This window comes from Pseudorasbora parva, chromosome 25, assembly GCF_024679245.1.
Source record: "Pseudorasbora parva isolate DD20220531a chromosome 25, ASM2467924v1, whole genome shotgun sequence".
Lineage (NCBI taxonomy): Eukaryota > Metazoa > Chordata > Actinopteri > Cypriniformes > Gobionidae > Pseudorasbora > Pseudorasbora parva.
This window is the reverse complement of record NC_090196.1, coordinates 20,216,753-20,233,591: the sequence shown is the minus strand read 5'-3', so window position 1 is coordinate 20,233,591 and position 16,839 is coordinate 20,216,753. Positions and strand designations below refer to the sequence as shown.

At 38.4% G+C, this 16,839-nt stretch overlaps 1 protein-coding gene across 1 annotated transcript in view; it reads right to left on the bottom strand.

Moving 5' to 3' along the window:
- The window catches only part of si:dkey-106n21.1 (solute carrier family 23 member 2), a 32,733-nt gene extending 16,564 nt beyond the window's left edge, over positions 1 to 16,169 (bottom strand). Inside the window, exons 1-6 of the mRNA XM_067436121.1 lie at positions 16,012 to 16,169; positions 9,028 to 9,183; positions 5,156 to 5,313; positions 3,834 to 4,005; positions 1,389 to 1,570; positions 271 to 388 (exon numbers count right to left, since the gene is read on the bottom strand). Coding sequence (XP_067292222.1) covers positions 271 to 388; positions 1,389 to 1,570; positions 3,834 to 4,005; positions 5,156 to 5,313; positions 9,028 to 9,183; positions 16,012 to 16,086 — 861 coding nt within the window. The 5' untranslated portion in view covers positions 16,087 to 16,169. The remainder of the gene's footprint in view (positions 1 to 270; positions 389 to 1,388; positions 1,571 to 3,833; positions 4,006 to 5,155; positions 5,314 to 9,027; positions 9,184 to 16,011) is intronic.
- Between the last annotated feature and the right edge of the window lie 670 nt (positions 16,170 to 16,839).

The window sequence follows — 16,839 nt, the reverse complement described above, 5'->3', positions numbered from 1 at the left end:
AAAACATGGTTTACCGGACACAAACTTGTGGAGTTCATGCCAGTTTAAGCATTTGCAGCAACTAAAGCAAAATCAGGACATACCCATTATTAAGAGATTAAATTTTTCACTCAAATTGTTATGCTATTATAGCATTTGTAATGACAATTTGAACAGCAATGCTGAAGAGTTTTCTCTAGTGGCCTCAGACCTTTGTATCCCATGGTAGATATACCTACTTAATTATATTATAACTGTAGACATAATTAAAATTATATAAAATACACTCACAGAAAAGAGTTTGAAGAGAGGGTACTGGAAGACTTTCCACTTCTTGTCCTTATAAGCAATGAGAGGAAGGTTAACTTTGCTCAAATACTGAGAGAAAAGAAGGATCAGGAAAACAGTCCTGTAGAAAGATGACAAGATATCCCCATTAGAAAGATAGTAGCTCATACACACATATTTTTTAAATTCACAAATATTAAACATCTTTATATTTGTTATAAATGTCTTATATTTTTTTATATGTTTCCATATCTTATAAAAACCCTAATAATACTAAAATGATTGTAGTTGTTTTAATCCATTACTTTTATATTTTGTAGGTCCAGCAAAGCAAAATCAAATTCTTTCCAAGTATATGCCACGTGTGAAAACCTGATTGGATTGCTTTAAACGTAATCTTCAAGAACAAAATGTCAATAGTTCATTTGTTTTGAACCAAAACATACTCTACTTCATTTACTCATTGACTCTACTTCAATTGATTCACTTCAACAACATGCTGTAGGGTGTAGGTAAGGTTTAAGATTAAGATAGTGAGGATCAGATTAAGGACTGGACTAGAATGACGAAGAGGTTTATGAAGTAACTCAAAAGTAGCTGAAAAAACAAACATCAAATAAAGCATATCAGCAAAAACACACAAAATTCAACACTTTTTGTCTTGTTCAAACAAAGCAACCAAACAAAAACAGGCATCTTTTGTCCTGTACACTAATTAATGCTGCTAAATCTTATTTACAGGCTTAAGATGAGAAGTTTACTATGTGTCCTAATGAGTCAGGCACACATATGTGGCTCAAACCTGTTTACTTGGCGGCACCTGGACAGGGAGGGTCTGAAGGGGTGGAATCAAACCGATGACTGGATTAATATATTCTCTAAGGAATGCTCTAGGATGAGTAATGAACACTGTTTTTTCATCAAAGGATCTGAGCGATGTTTTATCATTTAAATGAAAACGCTGAAGAGGGTTGATCTCTACAGATAAAGACTGAACCCCGAGGGTGTTTTGTTTTTAAAGGGGCCTTGCATTTTGAGAGCCACAAAGAAGCCCTACATAATTACAAATACAGATTACTGACTCAGCTCTCGAAGATACATGTAATTCTGCAGTAACTCACAAAGCAGCAATTCCCCAGTGAGCTCCCGACTTCTGCCCAGCCTGGATGAAAAGCGACAGTCCGATGAGGTTGATGGTGGGAGCGATGGCCAGCGGTCCGATGAACCTCAGCACTAGCCCCACGAGTCCTGACAGGCCCAGGACAAGCTGAAGCATTGAGGCCACTAGAATAGCACCCTGAATCTACGAAATGAAAAGAAGAGTTACAATTTAAATATGTATTCATGAAAGAAGGGGATCTTCTAACAATAAGAAGAATCACAACTCTGTTTGGTCCACAAACTTAGCCTAGAAATCTAGAGGCACCCTAGCGGCAGCAAATCTAATCTGCTGCAAGTGTCGTCTAGCAACTCTCAATACCCTTCTGAGCTGTAAAAGCCTAACTCTGGTCGGGCCAATCACATCGTGCATAGAGTCAGTGGGCGGGGCTTTACTTAATGACGGCTGAGTTGCGCTTGCGTCCTACTAGTAAACACAGAAACTGGAGAAACGGTGGTCTTTCGAATCAGCTTTGACCGTGACTCTAGAAGACTTGGAGTTAAGCTTTTCTCTGAGAAAAGAACAAAGAACGGCACTGAAGTCATTCTTTAGAAGGGAAGATGTGTTCGGAGTTTTGCCAACCGGATACGGTGAAAGTTGAATCTGTCAACTTGCTCTGCTTCACTTTTGGTGCTCTGGTTGGTTGTAGCTTTATCCAATTGCGTGCACGCCGTGCAGAGGGAGTTTGAAAGACAACCGTTTATCCTGCCCCTCGGATTGAGCCCTGTCAATGGGGAGTTTCCAAACCAAACATCTTGATGTGGGTCTGGCTTGTCGGGCTACCACAAACTATGTTTTACAACCAAACCAAAGTGTTCTCGCACAAGACTGGAATTGTTTTTAAAAATGGTAGTCCGCAAGAAGTTGATTCTCTCAGAACTTGTCTTTCATAATAATCAGATTTGTCTCCGATTTAGGGCAAATGTCGCCGGTTTCACAAGACTCTGCTTTAGTTGCCTCAGTTACGTGTTCCACGTTGTTAACGTTTTAAGTTATACCCTGGTTATCGACTGTGTATTCCTAGACCGGGTTAACCTAGCCTACCGGTGATTTAAAATGTCTGGAAACCTGTACATTAATTTTTACTGCTTCTGTTACACTTGAACCAATCACAGACTGGCTTATCCACCTGCAGCGCTATTGGTGGGTTTAACATAATGACGGATAGAGAAGCAATGGATCGATGTCTGTTGATCACGCCTCTTTTGGTCTGTTTGGTTGAAAGACTATCCAATTGTGTACAAAGTCATTTGAATTATGCTTGCTGAACACAGTTCTTGCGGTCTGAATGGTTGAAGAATTATCCAATTGCGTTGAATACAGAGTTATTTAAATTTTGCTCGTTAATCACGCCTTGTGCACTACAAAATACAGAGCAGACTCCCCAGACCAATGTTCAATCTTAAATTGAGCTGGGTCTGGGGATAGACAAGCATGTTCCATATATTCTATTAAAATAGGTTTTGCCCTCAAGAAATTCTTACATAAATCACAAACTGGCTAACAAACTTCCCCTTTGAATAAATATGAATGAATGAGTCTTGAGTGATTAATTTGAGATCTCGTAGCCTATATACGACCTAGTCATATCTGTTTTCAAAATAATTGCTATGATTAACTCCTTGATTTAATACTGGGTTAGTTATAGATGTAATACTTCCATTCACCATTTATTGTAAATGTACAGATTTGAATTACCCTATACAATTGAATAACTAAATTAAAATAATTACTACAGTAAAATTATTACAGTAAAAATAAAATAACTAATCTTACAGTCAACACCCATTATTTTAACAGTTCAAAATTATCTCATTAGTATTCGTAAGTACACCTTTAGAGAATTCTTACATTTTGTACATTACATTGTATTGACAGATTCTAAATCAAACATTTTTACATTTAAAAATCTTTAAAGGGGTGCAAATGTTTATCAATCCTTTTTATTTTATTGCATTTACTATAAATTAAATTAAACATGTTTAATGACATCAAATGTAACACATATACAATGGTTTCACTCTACTAGGTACACAAATCAACAATGTTTCTCTTATATTTCGTTCTTGGTGAGTTTTTGCCTTGTAAAGTGACTTTAAAAATGAATGAGAGAATCACTAAATGATTGAACACGCTCACAAAGCTTCCAACGATTTCATTTTGGATGAGGTTTCATAAAGATGTGTCTCCAAAACTCACATAAATGTATATGTGCACTTACCATATGCATATGAATGAGATCACCCTGTATAATGAGCACAAAGTAGATCATTACCGTCCATCGGTCATTATTCCTTTTGCTGGTGACTCACATTTATTTTTGACACATGACTCACAGCTAAGAAGAGACACACTTGTTTCAAATTATGCAATTAGGTTCAGGATTGAAATAATTTTCCTACAGTACCTCACGGATGCGGACCTTCCACACCTCGTTGGCATCCACGAGGAGGGCTGCAGGATCCGTAGTGTTCGGTTGAGCGGTGGCAGTCATGTCTGGGCATCTCCACTTGGGGAGGGCAAGGATAGCCAAGGTCGGGGTTATGAAAGTGAACGTCCCCCCTTGGAGGATCGGCAATCTGAGAAGACATAAAGAACGTTTATCTTTTTGCTCAGAGCCTATTTTATATATGATGTCGGTTAAATCATAAAAACATTGGCAGGAGTCATACAAAACATTGTAATATTCCTTTCATTGAATTATGGGGTACATAAAAATCATTGAATACAAATGTTCAGTCTGAAAGGAAGCCAGACTATTTTAAATGCTCTTGTATTGAAATTCTGTCATTATTTACTCACTCTTATGTCATTGCAAAATATTTTCTTTTTTCAACCAGTTAAAACTTTTTCAAATGTTTTCTTTTATGTTGTTTACTAATATGACTCTATACTCTTATCTCTTTCCCAACCATTGACAGAATTTTCCAGTAATCCATGTTTTCACTTAAGCATTAGAGAAGCTAACTTCTGAAATAGTACAGAATCTCTGATCAAAACACAGGTGAAGAAGCAAAAACAAGTGATAGAACATATATCCAGTTAAGATGCGATCTACTGGATTTATGTTTGATCATCGTTCTGAATCTTTCTGGATGTTGACGCCAATTTCTCAGCTTTTTGTTCCAAATGGCACCTTTTTAATGAAACGTAACCACAATCAATTGTTGATTAAAAAATAATACATGAAGTGATGAATACAAGATTTTTTTCAGGATTGTCCTTGAAAACATCAGGATATTTAATAATATAACTCTGATTCATCAGAAAAAAAGTAATTTCATCAGAAAGAAGTAAGTCAAATACACCTAGGTGTGTATATCATGGGATCATTTTCATTTTAAAGTGAACCAATCCTTTAATGAAGAGGATCTGTTCTTACTTTTTATTTTTCTTATATTCAGATATTAATACAACAAAATATTCTTAGGGTTATGATGGCTTTTTGAAAAATGTCATTTGTAACAACTTTTGGTTTCCCAAGAAACTTGTGATACAGTTCTTAAAAGAACCATTATTTTCTTAGTGCAAAGAAGATTTTGATTTTGATTTTAATAATCAAAAGTACCCTTTTCCACTATAAAAAGTACTTTTTTGTGCAATGCAGAGATTCTTCATGGAACCTTTAGCAGCATCCATGGGATTTTAAAGACTGAACAAGACTTTTTTTCCCCCCGGCAGTGTACATAACTTCAGATATCATACATTGTGGAACGTTAATTACAGTACCTGGTCCCGATGGTGGTCTGTAGCAAAGTGCACAGGCCCGAGACAAAGAAGATGGTGGAGATGAGCTGACTTTTGGCAGCGTTGTTCTCTTTGATGCACAACGGCTCGGCTAGGATGAGAGGAATTGCCAGGATGCCACCGAATGCCAGTATGTAATGCTGTGTGACACAAGAAAAAGGAATGAAGAGCTATTAGGATGACACCGACTTGGGTTCATCGCAAACAACTCGTTATGCGGGGCGAGACACGAGCGAAGACAGATGATCACAAAAAATGTAGCAAATCTTAAATCCGGCCTGACTGAGCCAGGGAGACGTGTGAGAAATGGAAGACAGATGTTGGCCTATCTGTTGTGAATTGATAGCACCTCTTTACTCTCACCAGTAAGCTTCATAAATTTGTCAGGTTCATAAAAAGTAAAACTTGGCTGAATGCACAGCAGCTTTGACAGGAGCTTACAGTGCGGATATGGAGAAGGTGCACAGGAGAGATGTTACACAGCAGGAGAGGTATAGAAATTAATGTGTAAATTCATAGATTTGCTGCTTTATGTTGTCTGCACTTAAATTCCTGTTGTTTTATTGTTTTTCAGCTGTTCTAGTTTATGCTTTCACAGCTGCCTTCCCCCAGAAGTCAACTAGAGCAGCTTTTGAATTTAATTTAAAATTTCATAACCCTAGTGGGACGTGCATTAGCGTAAAAACACCGGTAATGAAAGCAGAAACGAGTTGGGCCTCTAAGGGTGTCTGTGCTGACATGAAATACCAGGTCTCTCCCTGCCTTTTCCTCCCCTCCATGACACCGGAGAGATGAAAGTGAGCATGCTGGAGGAGTGAGACTTCTTCTTTGTACTCCTCTTTGGGCTCAGCACATCATCTTACCTCACATGTCGATGTGAGTCCCTTGTGTACCTTGCTGCCCTTTCTCTCCCCCCACCCAGTTGCCTTTGATCTCCATGTGTCATCAGGACAGGAAAGTAAGTGGAATGCTTTGGGTCATGTTTCCCTCACCTTAAACATCACATAACAAGGAATAACATGATCTAGAGTGGCAGTGAAGCCACTCTAAGGTGCCTAGGCTAATGATAATGTTGATAATTAGCAGCGTCAAAGCAATCAGAAGCCATTTGTTTTTAATGATAATTGGCAGTTTGAAATGACAGAGACCATTTACAAAATGGAAACTGTGAAGTCCCGTTCACATCAAGAACGATACAACGTTATTTCACGACTTCTATTAGTGCAAACGGACACTTGTTAGCATTTTAATTATTGTTATAGTTTTCGTTCTTGGTGAAAATGGACCTTAAAGTGATCTAAATTCTGTCATTACTCATATCATGTCATTCCAAACCTGCATGACTTCCGTGTGCAAAACACAAAATATATTTTGAAGAATGCTGGTAAACAGTTTTGGTAACATTGACATCTAATCAATTATTTTCTTAAACTATCTCTTTAAGCAATGCAAGCAAAATGCAAATGGCAATGGAAATATACAAAATTCAAAATTATTTAAATTAAAATAAAATTTGAATTAAGAGCTTTTGAACTGCAAAATTGGATCATAAAATTTGTATCGATTTCCAGCCTTAGCTAGCTTGGATGCCAGCCGAACTGGCCTGGACTTGATCCACAGAGGAGTAATTATGCTCAAACTTCTTTTTCTTCTAATATTACTTATTCCAGTGTGTGTGCAGACAGGGCTGCCAAGTTTTTAACAACCAAACCATGCCAACTACTAACAAGTCCAATCGTTTATCGGGGCGGGTTCTCTGGAAAAAAATGGCATTTGGGGGTTAAAATGTGTGTTATTTTGGCAAGGTTGCCTGCTAAAATTTGCATTCCTGGCTCTATATATCACTAGCCTGGATGCCAGCCGAACTCAGCCCCGCCCACAACATTTGCGCTCGGGGGGTTCGGTCTGAACTCGATTCATAGAGGAGTGATTATCCCCGAACAGAAACTGTTCGGACCAATGAAATCATCAGGGCGGGTTTTAGACGATGACGGACAGATGATCAACAGTAACGTAATCATGCACGTCATCAAAGGGGCTTGGATTATTTGTTTAAATCCTAGAGAGTTTGTTTGTATATGCATTCATCTTCACTATTTCTCTCCGAAATGATGATCATGTTGGTAAGTGCTCTGTGTATCCTTGAATTCTTTTTGTTTTACAACACCGGCAAAAAAGGTTTATTATGCGTGCGTGCAGACAGGGTTGCCAAGTTTTTACAACAAAACGCGCCAACTACAAGCCCTAAACAATAGCTTCTTGGGGGGATTCTCCGGAAAAAAATGGCATTTGGGGGGTAAAATGTGTGTCATTTTGTCATGGTTGCCTGCTAAAATTCGCATTCATGCGAATCTATATATCACATAATAGTCGCTTCAACCTGCGGACATGGAAAACAACCTTGGCAACACAGTGCAGTTGAGTTCTGTTGACATTTGACAACTAACATTATGCATCGCTTCGTTGCTCTGATTGGTTGTAGGTCTATCCAATTGAGATCTTTCCTGGTTCGGTTGAAACGCCCCATAATCACAGCCCAATGGAGCAGTATCAAACTCATATTCTGACTAGAATTGAGTATGACCACGTCAGGCTAATATATCACATAATTGAGGTCGGTTCAACCTGCGGACATGGAAAACACCCTGCGGGAAAACCACAGACTTGGCAGCACAGTGCAGTTGAGTTCTGTTGACATTGGACAACTAACATTATGCGTCGCTCCGTTGCTCTGATTGGTTGTAGCTCTATCCAATTGAGGTCTTTCCTGGTTCGGTTGAAACACGCCCCATAATCACATCCCAATGGAGCAGTATCAGACTCATATTCTGACTAAAATTGAGTAGGATGACGTCAGGCTAAGCCCTAGCAGGAAAAGCTACTAGAAAGTAACAGTACAGTAAATCTGTTTGAAGTTTGTCAGAGTCAACAAGACTTCGAGTGTTGAAACTTTGGTGTGTGATGCAAGAAAACTAAAATAAATTGAGAATTTGAACATTCCTATTTTAAGCACAGAAACACTGCAAACGAGCTAAATGACTAGCAGACTTGTGGACTGGTACCAATTTCCATAATACCAGTTCTAAATAGTACTCCAAATTAAAATTAGTACTACATTTCAATCCGATATGGGAGAATATGGAGGATTTTAACTGAGACTCTGACGATTGATGATGATGATGATGATGATGATGATTGGGCAGTTTAAATGGTGACAGGATGCATGTAACTAATGGAGGTCTGTTAAAGACTCAGTTATGATGAAGTAGCATGTCCTTAAGCTTGCCTATTTTTCTGTAATGTTTTCTTCACAAAAAGAGTTCATACTTTTAGAGCATAGTATAAGTAGGTGAATTGGGACACAGCAGGGGAGTTCGTATTTAGCTCTGCATTGAAATTCTGACCAAAAAAAAACAGAACAAACTAAGAACCAGAGGTCAAGGGGTCAATGAAATTAGGCTTAGTGTGTTCAAACAAATGCTGCCTCTGTAGTATGTACACCCAAAAAAGGCTGGATCCGGATAAAATATGCGGATCTGTGAGATATCAAATGTGACCAGGCTTCAGTGCTGCATTCCTGGGTTTTAAGGAGTTAAACCTTATCTTTAGTCACTCTGATCATACTCTTCAAGGCAACCCGTCCATCTAGACGATTACACACCTTTTCTTGGCATGCAATGAGGAGAACTCCTCAAGCTCAGTTTAACCCTAAAAGGTCATTAAAGGTCCACTGTGTTAGTAGTTCAAATCAGGAGAGACCTGTCCGCTTAGGAGATGTGTTCATGTGTGGTGGGGGTTAAGCCGCCTTTCTCGAAACAAGAATAAATAGAGATTTGTTGCATGTTGTGTCTCACCTGGAAGCCCAGAAGAATGCAGAGGTACCAGGGTGGACGATCATTGATGGAGTAGATAAGGTTGCCGTCAGACCTTGGGTCCAGGCCCTCTTCCAGACTGTTAGCATGTGGTTCAGAGATACTGATCTTCTCAGGGTCATTGCTGGTGTCTGAAATCTGAAGGTAGTAGTAATTAGTCCACCATATTTAAGGAGACTCAACATAGAGGTTAATTGAGAGAGCAAAGGACCATGTAAATCTTATTTAGAAAAAAGATATGGAGACCTTCAATGTTGAGCAAAGATCTGAAAAAAGACAGAACCTAGGGAGCTGCTTTGTTCTCTACATAGGAAGCAGCCTCTTAACAGTTAAGGAACCTCATAAGTGACCATTTTGACCCCCTCCCCCATCCCCCACGGTCCAGGCCGTCCTCCAGACTATTGACAAGGGGTTCCATGATTCTTTGCAGGGTCATTGCTGCTGTCTGAAATCTAAAGGTAGAAGAGATTATGCCACCATATTTAAGGAGACTGAGCATAGAGGTTAATTGAGAGATCAAAGGACAGTGACCACTTAAATCCTTCCTAGAAACAAGATATGGAGACCTTCAATGTCCAAGAAAAGCTCTGAGAAAAGCCAGATACTAGGGAGCTGCTTTGTTCTCTACAAAGGAAGCAGCATTTTAACAGTTATGGAACCTGACAAGTGACCTTTTTTTTTTAACTATAAAGCCCTATTCGGACGGGATTAGATTAACATGGGGACATGGGGGTAAAGTCATTTTACCTCAGGACGTCTGTAATATTAATGGCCAATTCGCACAGGATAAGACATCTCAGGAAAACTAGCAGAAGTGGGAGGAGTAACTCGCTTTACGCACCTCCTTGACGTCATGTGCGTATGACGTTACCGTTATTACGTGAGCAAACACACAACCTGAGCTGAGCGCCAGTCTGAACTCCGTCTCCAATATATGTGTGTTTTAATAAACAGTTAGGTCCAGTCTAACGATTCTGATTGGATTATGTTGGTAATAGACACTTTCCTAGAGCTAAAATGTGTTGTGCGTTTAATAAGTGCTTTTGATCTTCGTTTTGCTTTAAATGATATGCGGAAAATACTGGACATTTTCAACAGATTTGCCCCCACCAACAACGCAAACGAATGCTTCAAGCGCCTCCAGGGAATACTGTTTCCATGAAAGGGTGTACACTCCGTGGTCCAGTTTTGATGCTCATGTTGCCACTTTAGGTGGTGTACAAAGGTCAGCATTGGCACCCTGACACTGGTTTGCGGCTATGCAGCTCCATACGCAACAAACTGTGATGCACTGTGTATTCTGACACCTTTCTATCAAAACCAGCATTAACTTCTTGAGCAATTTTATCTATAGTAGCTCGTCTGTTTGATCGGAGCACACTGGCCAGCCTTCGCTTCCCACGTGCATCAATAAGCCTTGGCCACTCATGACCCTGTCACCAGTTCTATTGACACAGATTTGATTTATAATTTTGCAATTTGATTTCAATCTCAATTCAATATCGATTAATTTGGATATATGTACTTTTTTTCTCAATAGAAACCAAGCCTGCATTTCGTGATACATTTTCTTGACCACCACAGAGTACGTTAAAGCGGACATAAAGCCTTGATATTATAGGTACTTCCCAAACAAAAGCAAATATTATATCTATTAATTCATGCTCATCCACACTCTCATTTCTTCGTAGTACTTATACTTACTTTACTTTATTTGTTCCTTTAAGGGAAAATTATTATGGGCAATACATGTAATCTGCATAACAAGATACCCACACCAATACATGATCACACATTTGTGTACAAACAAAAGAATTATTATAGCGGTTGTATCTGAAACTTGGAGTAGCTATGAAAACGTTGACCCGATAGAAGTTGTTCAAATTCTGGATACAGCACATGAGAAGAGTCTAAAGTTATTTTCTTTGCCTGTTAAAATTTATTGAATATGGACTCTAGATTTAGGTAAACCTCCAGACTAACCACTTTTGCTATATGCACCAACCGGCTCAAAAGAGATCTGTAACTGTTATATTACCAAACCAGAAAGCTATATCATACAGTATGATGGATTCAATACAGGCTTGTTAAAACAGCAACCTGACCCCCTGAGCAACTCCAAACTCCAAAACATTTTTGTTGCACCTGTCAACATGTTAGTCATAAATAAGCAAACCTAAGTATTTGTATGAGGCAACTGTCTAATGGGCTCGTTGTTGTTAATGATTAATGAGTGGTTGCCTATTCATTTGGAATCCAAAACCAGTTTCCAGTTTTTTTATGTTAATTACAAGACTAACAAGACTTGTTTTACTCCGTTACAATGTTGGTAATATCTATGGTATAATGTTCAATGTCCTTATTCTTATACAGAAGACAAAGAATGGCAGAATCATGAGAATTTTGCAACAATATTTCCAGGATGGTGCAAATAAGAGTGGTAATGAACATGCACACCACTGGGGGAACACCAATACTAATGGAGCTACACCCAGAAAGAGTCTGCTTGAGTTTAACTTGTTGAGTCCCACCACTAAGAAATGCATGGAACCATTCTATGTGGATTAACAGCCATATTTTTTTTAGTTTGAAGAGCATGAGGTGTGGCTGCATGGTATTTAAAACAGAGCTCAAATCAAGAAAGAACAACCTGGCATAAGCATTTGGATCCTCCAGATGTTTTAGAACACGATGCACCACAGTGAGGGTCGCATCATCAGTGCCCCTATTGATTTGATAGGCAAACTGATAACAATCAAGACATTCCTTAACCTCTTCTCTAAGCTTTTGCACCATAATCTGCTCCAAACTCGCGTGCGGCCAAGGCTCATTGATGCATGTGGGTAGCGAAGGCTGGCTGTGCGGTCCAGTTAAACCTACCTAAGCATTGTTGCAGGCCATGTTCACCCTTTAATGGAAACGGTATTCCCTGGTGGCTGTGGACTTTTTCAGCAGGATAATGCGCCTGTCACAAAGCAAAAATGATTCAGGAATTGTTTGAGGAACACAATGAGTTTGAGGTGTTGACTAAGCCTCCAAATTCACTAGATCTCAATCTAATCAAACATCTGTGGGATGTGCTGAACAAACAAGTCTGATCCATGGAGGCCCCACCTCGCAACTTACAGGATGTAAAGGATCTGTTTCTAACATCTTGGTGCCAGATACCAGAGCACAACTTTGGTGGTCTAACGGAGTTGATGCCTTGATAGTGCAGGGCTGTTTTGGCAGCAAAAGGGGGATAAATAATGTTAGGAAGATGGTCATAATGTTATTTCTGATCGGTGTATATCTTGCTCCACCCAGTATCAAAGTGTTTCCAAGTCGGTGGTTTTCTCGTGGAATATGGCTACTTTCACAATGATGTCATGAATGGCAATTGAGCTGGATTTGTTACAAAAACTTGGCATCCCTGCAACATCATGTAAATTTATGTTCCATTGGATGTTTCAACATGCAACTAGTACCAATACAACATTTCATTTTTTTCATTAAAATACTGTTTATTAAAATTAAGTCACATTGAAGTCTAATAAAATATAACACTTTATAAACTGGTTTAAATGACAACACAAAATACAGAAAATCATATTTCATGCAGATTTGCAGGCAAGGGTAATTTAACAAATTTGAGGGCTCACTTACAGTCATTCACAGCAATACAGGCATGACTGAGATGTTGGCTCTATAATTAGTCTGTCCAGTTCTACCAGTTTGCCCCTTTCAGGCTGATTTGCTAAGTGGTTGTGAACATGATAGGTCAACATTATCCTGCTAACATTGTAATCATCTAATAACAGCGACGAGGGCGCACTGCCTTCTCTCATGTGACTTTCCACAATTTGTTCTTACCTGCAACCCTGCAAATTTATCCACTAGTGTTATTTTAGAAAATTAATATTAATATTTTTTTTTTAAAAGATGTCATGCTAATTCTTTTGAGGAGCCTCTGTATTTTGTGCCTCCTAGAAAAACACCACTGGTTCATTTTCAGAGGAACATACCAGACATAATGTATTCCTGTCTCATCATCCATGTTATCTTCATAACTCTCTTTCCAAATACCTACATTCTTGCATAACTCAGTCAAGTCAATGAGTTTCCCAATCACCCCTTTTCTTTGGCTTAATGCTCATTGAGAAGTTCATTCAGATCTCATTCTGTGGTTGATCTGCAGTTAAGGAAAACCAGGCCAGAGCACCTCATGGGGATATATGATATAGCAAACAAGTAACTTGATTTAACGTGTTTCGGGCCAGCGCTTATGCATGTATGAATGATTTTAAGGAGATTGCTCTTTTCTTTTCATAAGCATGACCTCAGGTCAAGTTCAATACATAGTTCTTCTTTAAAATAAGGGAATTCTGATTCATCTGTGCGTGAACGAAAAAGTCATTATGAGGTTGTGACATTGATGATGTCTTAAAGGAATAGTTCATCAAAAATGAAACTTCTGTCATCACATACTCGCCCCTGTTGTTCCAAACCTGTCAGACTTTCTTTCTTCTGTGGAACACAAAAGAACATTTTTGGCAGAATGACAATGTCAGTCACCATTCTCTGTTCCTGAATGAGGGGAAAGGTGCAAAGGACAGTAAATGGTGACTGATGATGTCTAAACTACAACCTGTGTGTGTTTTCTATGGAAGACATATGGATTTAAAACAACAAATTATGACAGATTTGTTTTCAGCTTTGAGTGAACTTACAGATAAAGGGCCTAGATAAATTGACAGACAGACAGACAGACAGGCATACAGATATCAGATAGACTGACAGACAATCAAACAAACAGACATCGGATGGATGGATGGATGGATGGATGGATGGATGGATGGATGGATGGATGGATGGATGGATGGATGGATGGATGGATGGATGGATGGATGGATGGATGGATAGATAGATAGATAGATAGATAGATAGATAGATAGATAGATAGATAGATAGATAGATAGATAGATAGATAGATAGATAGATAGATAGATAGATAGGGCAAACAAACCATAGTGACGACAGAATTCTGGGGAAGCACAAAACTCTGATAAATATGTAATTTATATGCTACGTAAACCTTAATTATGTTGTCAAATGAGTTGTTTGAATGTGAAGATAAATTGAGATTTGTGACTTTATGGTTTACGAATTTACGACTATACTCAACCCTACCCGGTGGAAATACACCAATTCCCTTTTGGTTGAGATCCATGGGTTGAACTGGCAAAAATGCTACTGAATTTTTAAAATGAATTGCATATGTTTACCTGAGCAACGCCACTGCCTCAGGCACTCGACTGATGGTCTTTTCTGAATGCATACTGCCACCTTATGGTTCGTTTCGACACCGTGGGTGTTGAAACCTTTCTTTTACCATCTATGGTTAAAAAAAAAAACCCTCCAGTCTACTTCCCAAGAAGATTACACCGGTATATTTCTTTTTACCGTGTGTGTTAAATCCGCCAAAGTCAATGCTTTATTGTTTCAAGCTTATTTTATTTCTAGCACAGCAGCCAGTCACATTTAACATAAATCCGCCATTAAGGGTATGGATAATATATATTTGTTAATGTGGTTAAAGGTTTTGCATAGTGTAAACTAATTTTAGCAGCTGGACAAAAGCTTGTTCATGATCGCTGCTGCCTCGTAGTGGTAGTTGAAGGGGAATTCCTTTTACACTAGGCCTTATCCACCTGGGCAAATTTTGCATGGACTAAAAAACACCGGCTTTAATCTGATCAAAATGTAAGTAATTTTTTTGTTGTTAAATATAATACTACATTTAGTAAATCACTCAGCATTTACAGAGCCTCACAGTCTAGGCTGTGTTGCACTGTTTTACTTCGGTTAGGTTTGTAGATATGATAGTTCATGCAAATGTTTAATCATGTAGTTACTCATGAGGAAATTCCACATGACTGATCCTTCATAAAACCCAGGATATCTGCAAATTATTAAAAGCTGGTTGAGGAAGGTTGGTTGGACTACGGTGGCTATTTTTGCACTTAAGGAAGTAAACAGAGGAAAGAATGAATTTAGAAAATAGAAAGTGTGTTTATCTGAAACAACAAGATGGTGTCCAAATGTTTCCCCTGAAGCCATTTGGCTTTTCAGTCTGTAATTAAATTACTCTGGTTTTTGTCAGCCTTTGACAAGAGCTAATCCTATTCTTGTTCCTATGTTTTATAATATGTAATACAAAAGGATTAACCCAGAGAATGAATTGAGTAAATAAATTATATAGCCTACGTTTAGGCTTTACAATGTTATTTATTTATTTTTAAGTGTATATTCCACAATACTATAAAGGTAAACTTATATCTTATTTTAAGAATGCTTAGAAAAAGTCCTGATTACGACAATATTTTTTCTAGTGTTCAACATTATACTTGCAAATATTGGAATAAGACTTAATCATTTAAAACTGAACTTGACATTTTTCTGATTTTGTGGTTATGCGTGTTTGAAAACTGGCACTGTATAGCAAATTAATAATACATAATGTGTTGGCAACAAGAATTTCACTTTACCTCAACAAGCCCAGCATTCATATGGGGCCTCTCAAGACCACAAATTATGTCTTATTAACTTCTCAGATTACTCATGTTAGTGCTGCATAATTCCATAATGACTAAATGGTTATGATGATTTGAAAATGATTCTTAGAAGTTTGGAATCGAGTTTGAACAGATGCATTCAGTCATGTAAAATTTTTGACCTTGTTATCCAAAAAGCAAAATCACAAACATTATCCTCTGTTAACCCATAATCCACCACATGTTTCCAGAAAACAATGTACACTAGTCTTGTATCACATTCATATAACATGTAGCCTGTTGACTTGCTACAATCTAAAAAAATCCCCTATGTTTTCCATAAAATCACATGTGATGACGAGGAACAAGACCGCAATTGATAAGATTTCCTCAGGATCGAGCTGTTTTTATTTAGAGCATTTTTGGCACTTACTTCGAACGTTGAGTCTTTGGCGCCTTGGTTTCTTAACACAATGTCAAACTTTTCATCCTGTTGAGTGAGATGCATAGCTGACCTGTAGGTTTAGGAGTGAGGCAGCGGCCACACTTCTGATAAATTTAGAGAGAGAGAGAAAGAGAGAGAGAGACTAGTCTTTGCAGTCTGCTGGTCAGGCTAGTCGTCAAGGAAACCAGAGCTGTGTGTTACATGCGCCTTGAACCCTGTATTTATGTAATCGGCAGCTTGACTCAGGGTTTTGTAGTCATGTGCCTGCCTGAGGACCGCTGCTACGGCCACTGATAGGGCCATAAGACCACACGAGTGCTCCCAGTGTTTGTGTTGATTTCAGGCATATCAAATCAACCCTGACTGAGCATGAGAAGGACCAGGGGTCGAGCGGAACACACAAGACATGCTGACTAGATCAGTGAAAATCTAAATCTATGCTCTAGTTTGGGAAATACTAATTTCTTAAATTTTTGAGTACAATCAACTTATATGCATATATTTAAAAGTAATTTCAACTTAAATTACAATAAACTGACTTAAGGGGTACATAACACACACACACACAGTTTCTGCCAATTTCATGTTGATCTTGAGTAACTATAGAGTAGTATTGCATCCTTCATATTTCCGAAGAGTCTTTGGTTTTATCATATTTATAAAAGAGAGATACGCTGTTCCGATTCTTTCCGAAAACAGTTCAACTTGAAGAAGCGTGCAGTGGGCGGAGCTAAAGAGACACAGTACATCATGGCATTATCCCTGGATAACTTTCAATTCACTATATGTTCATATTATTCACATTATATATAGACT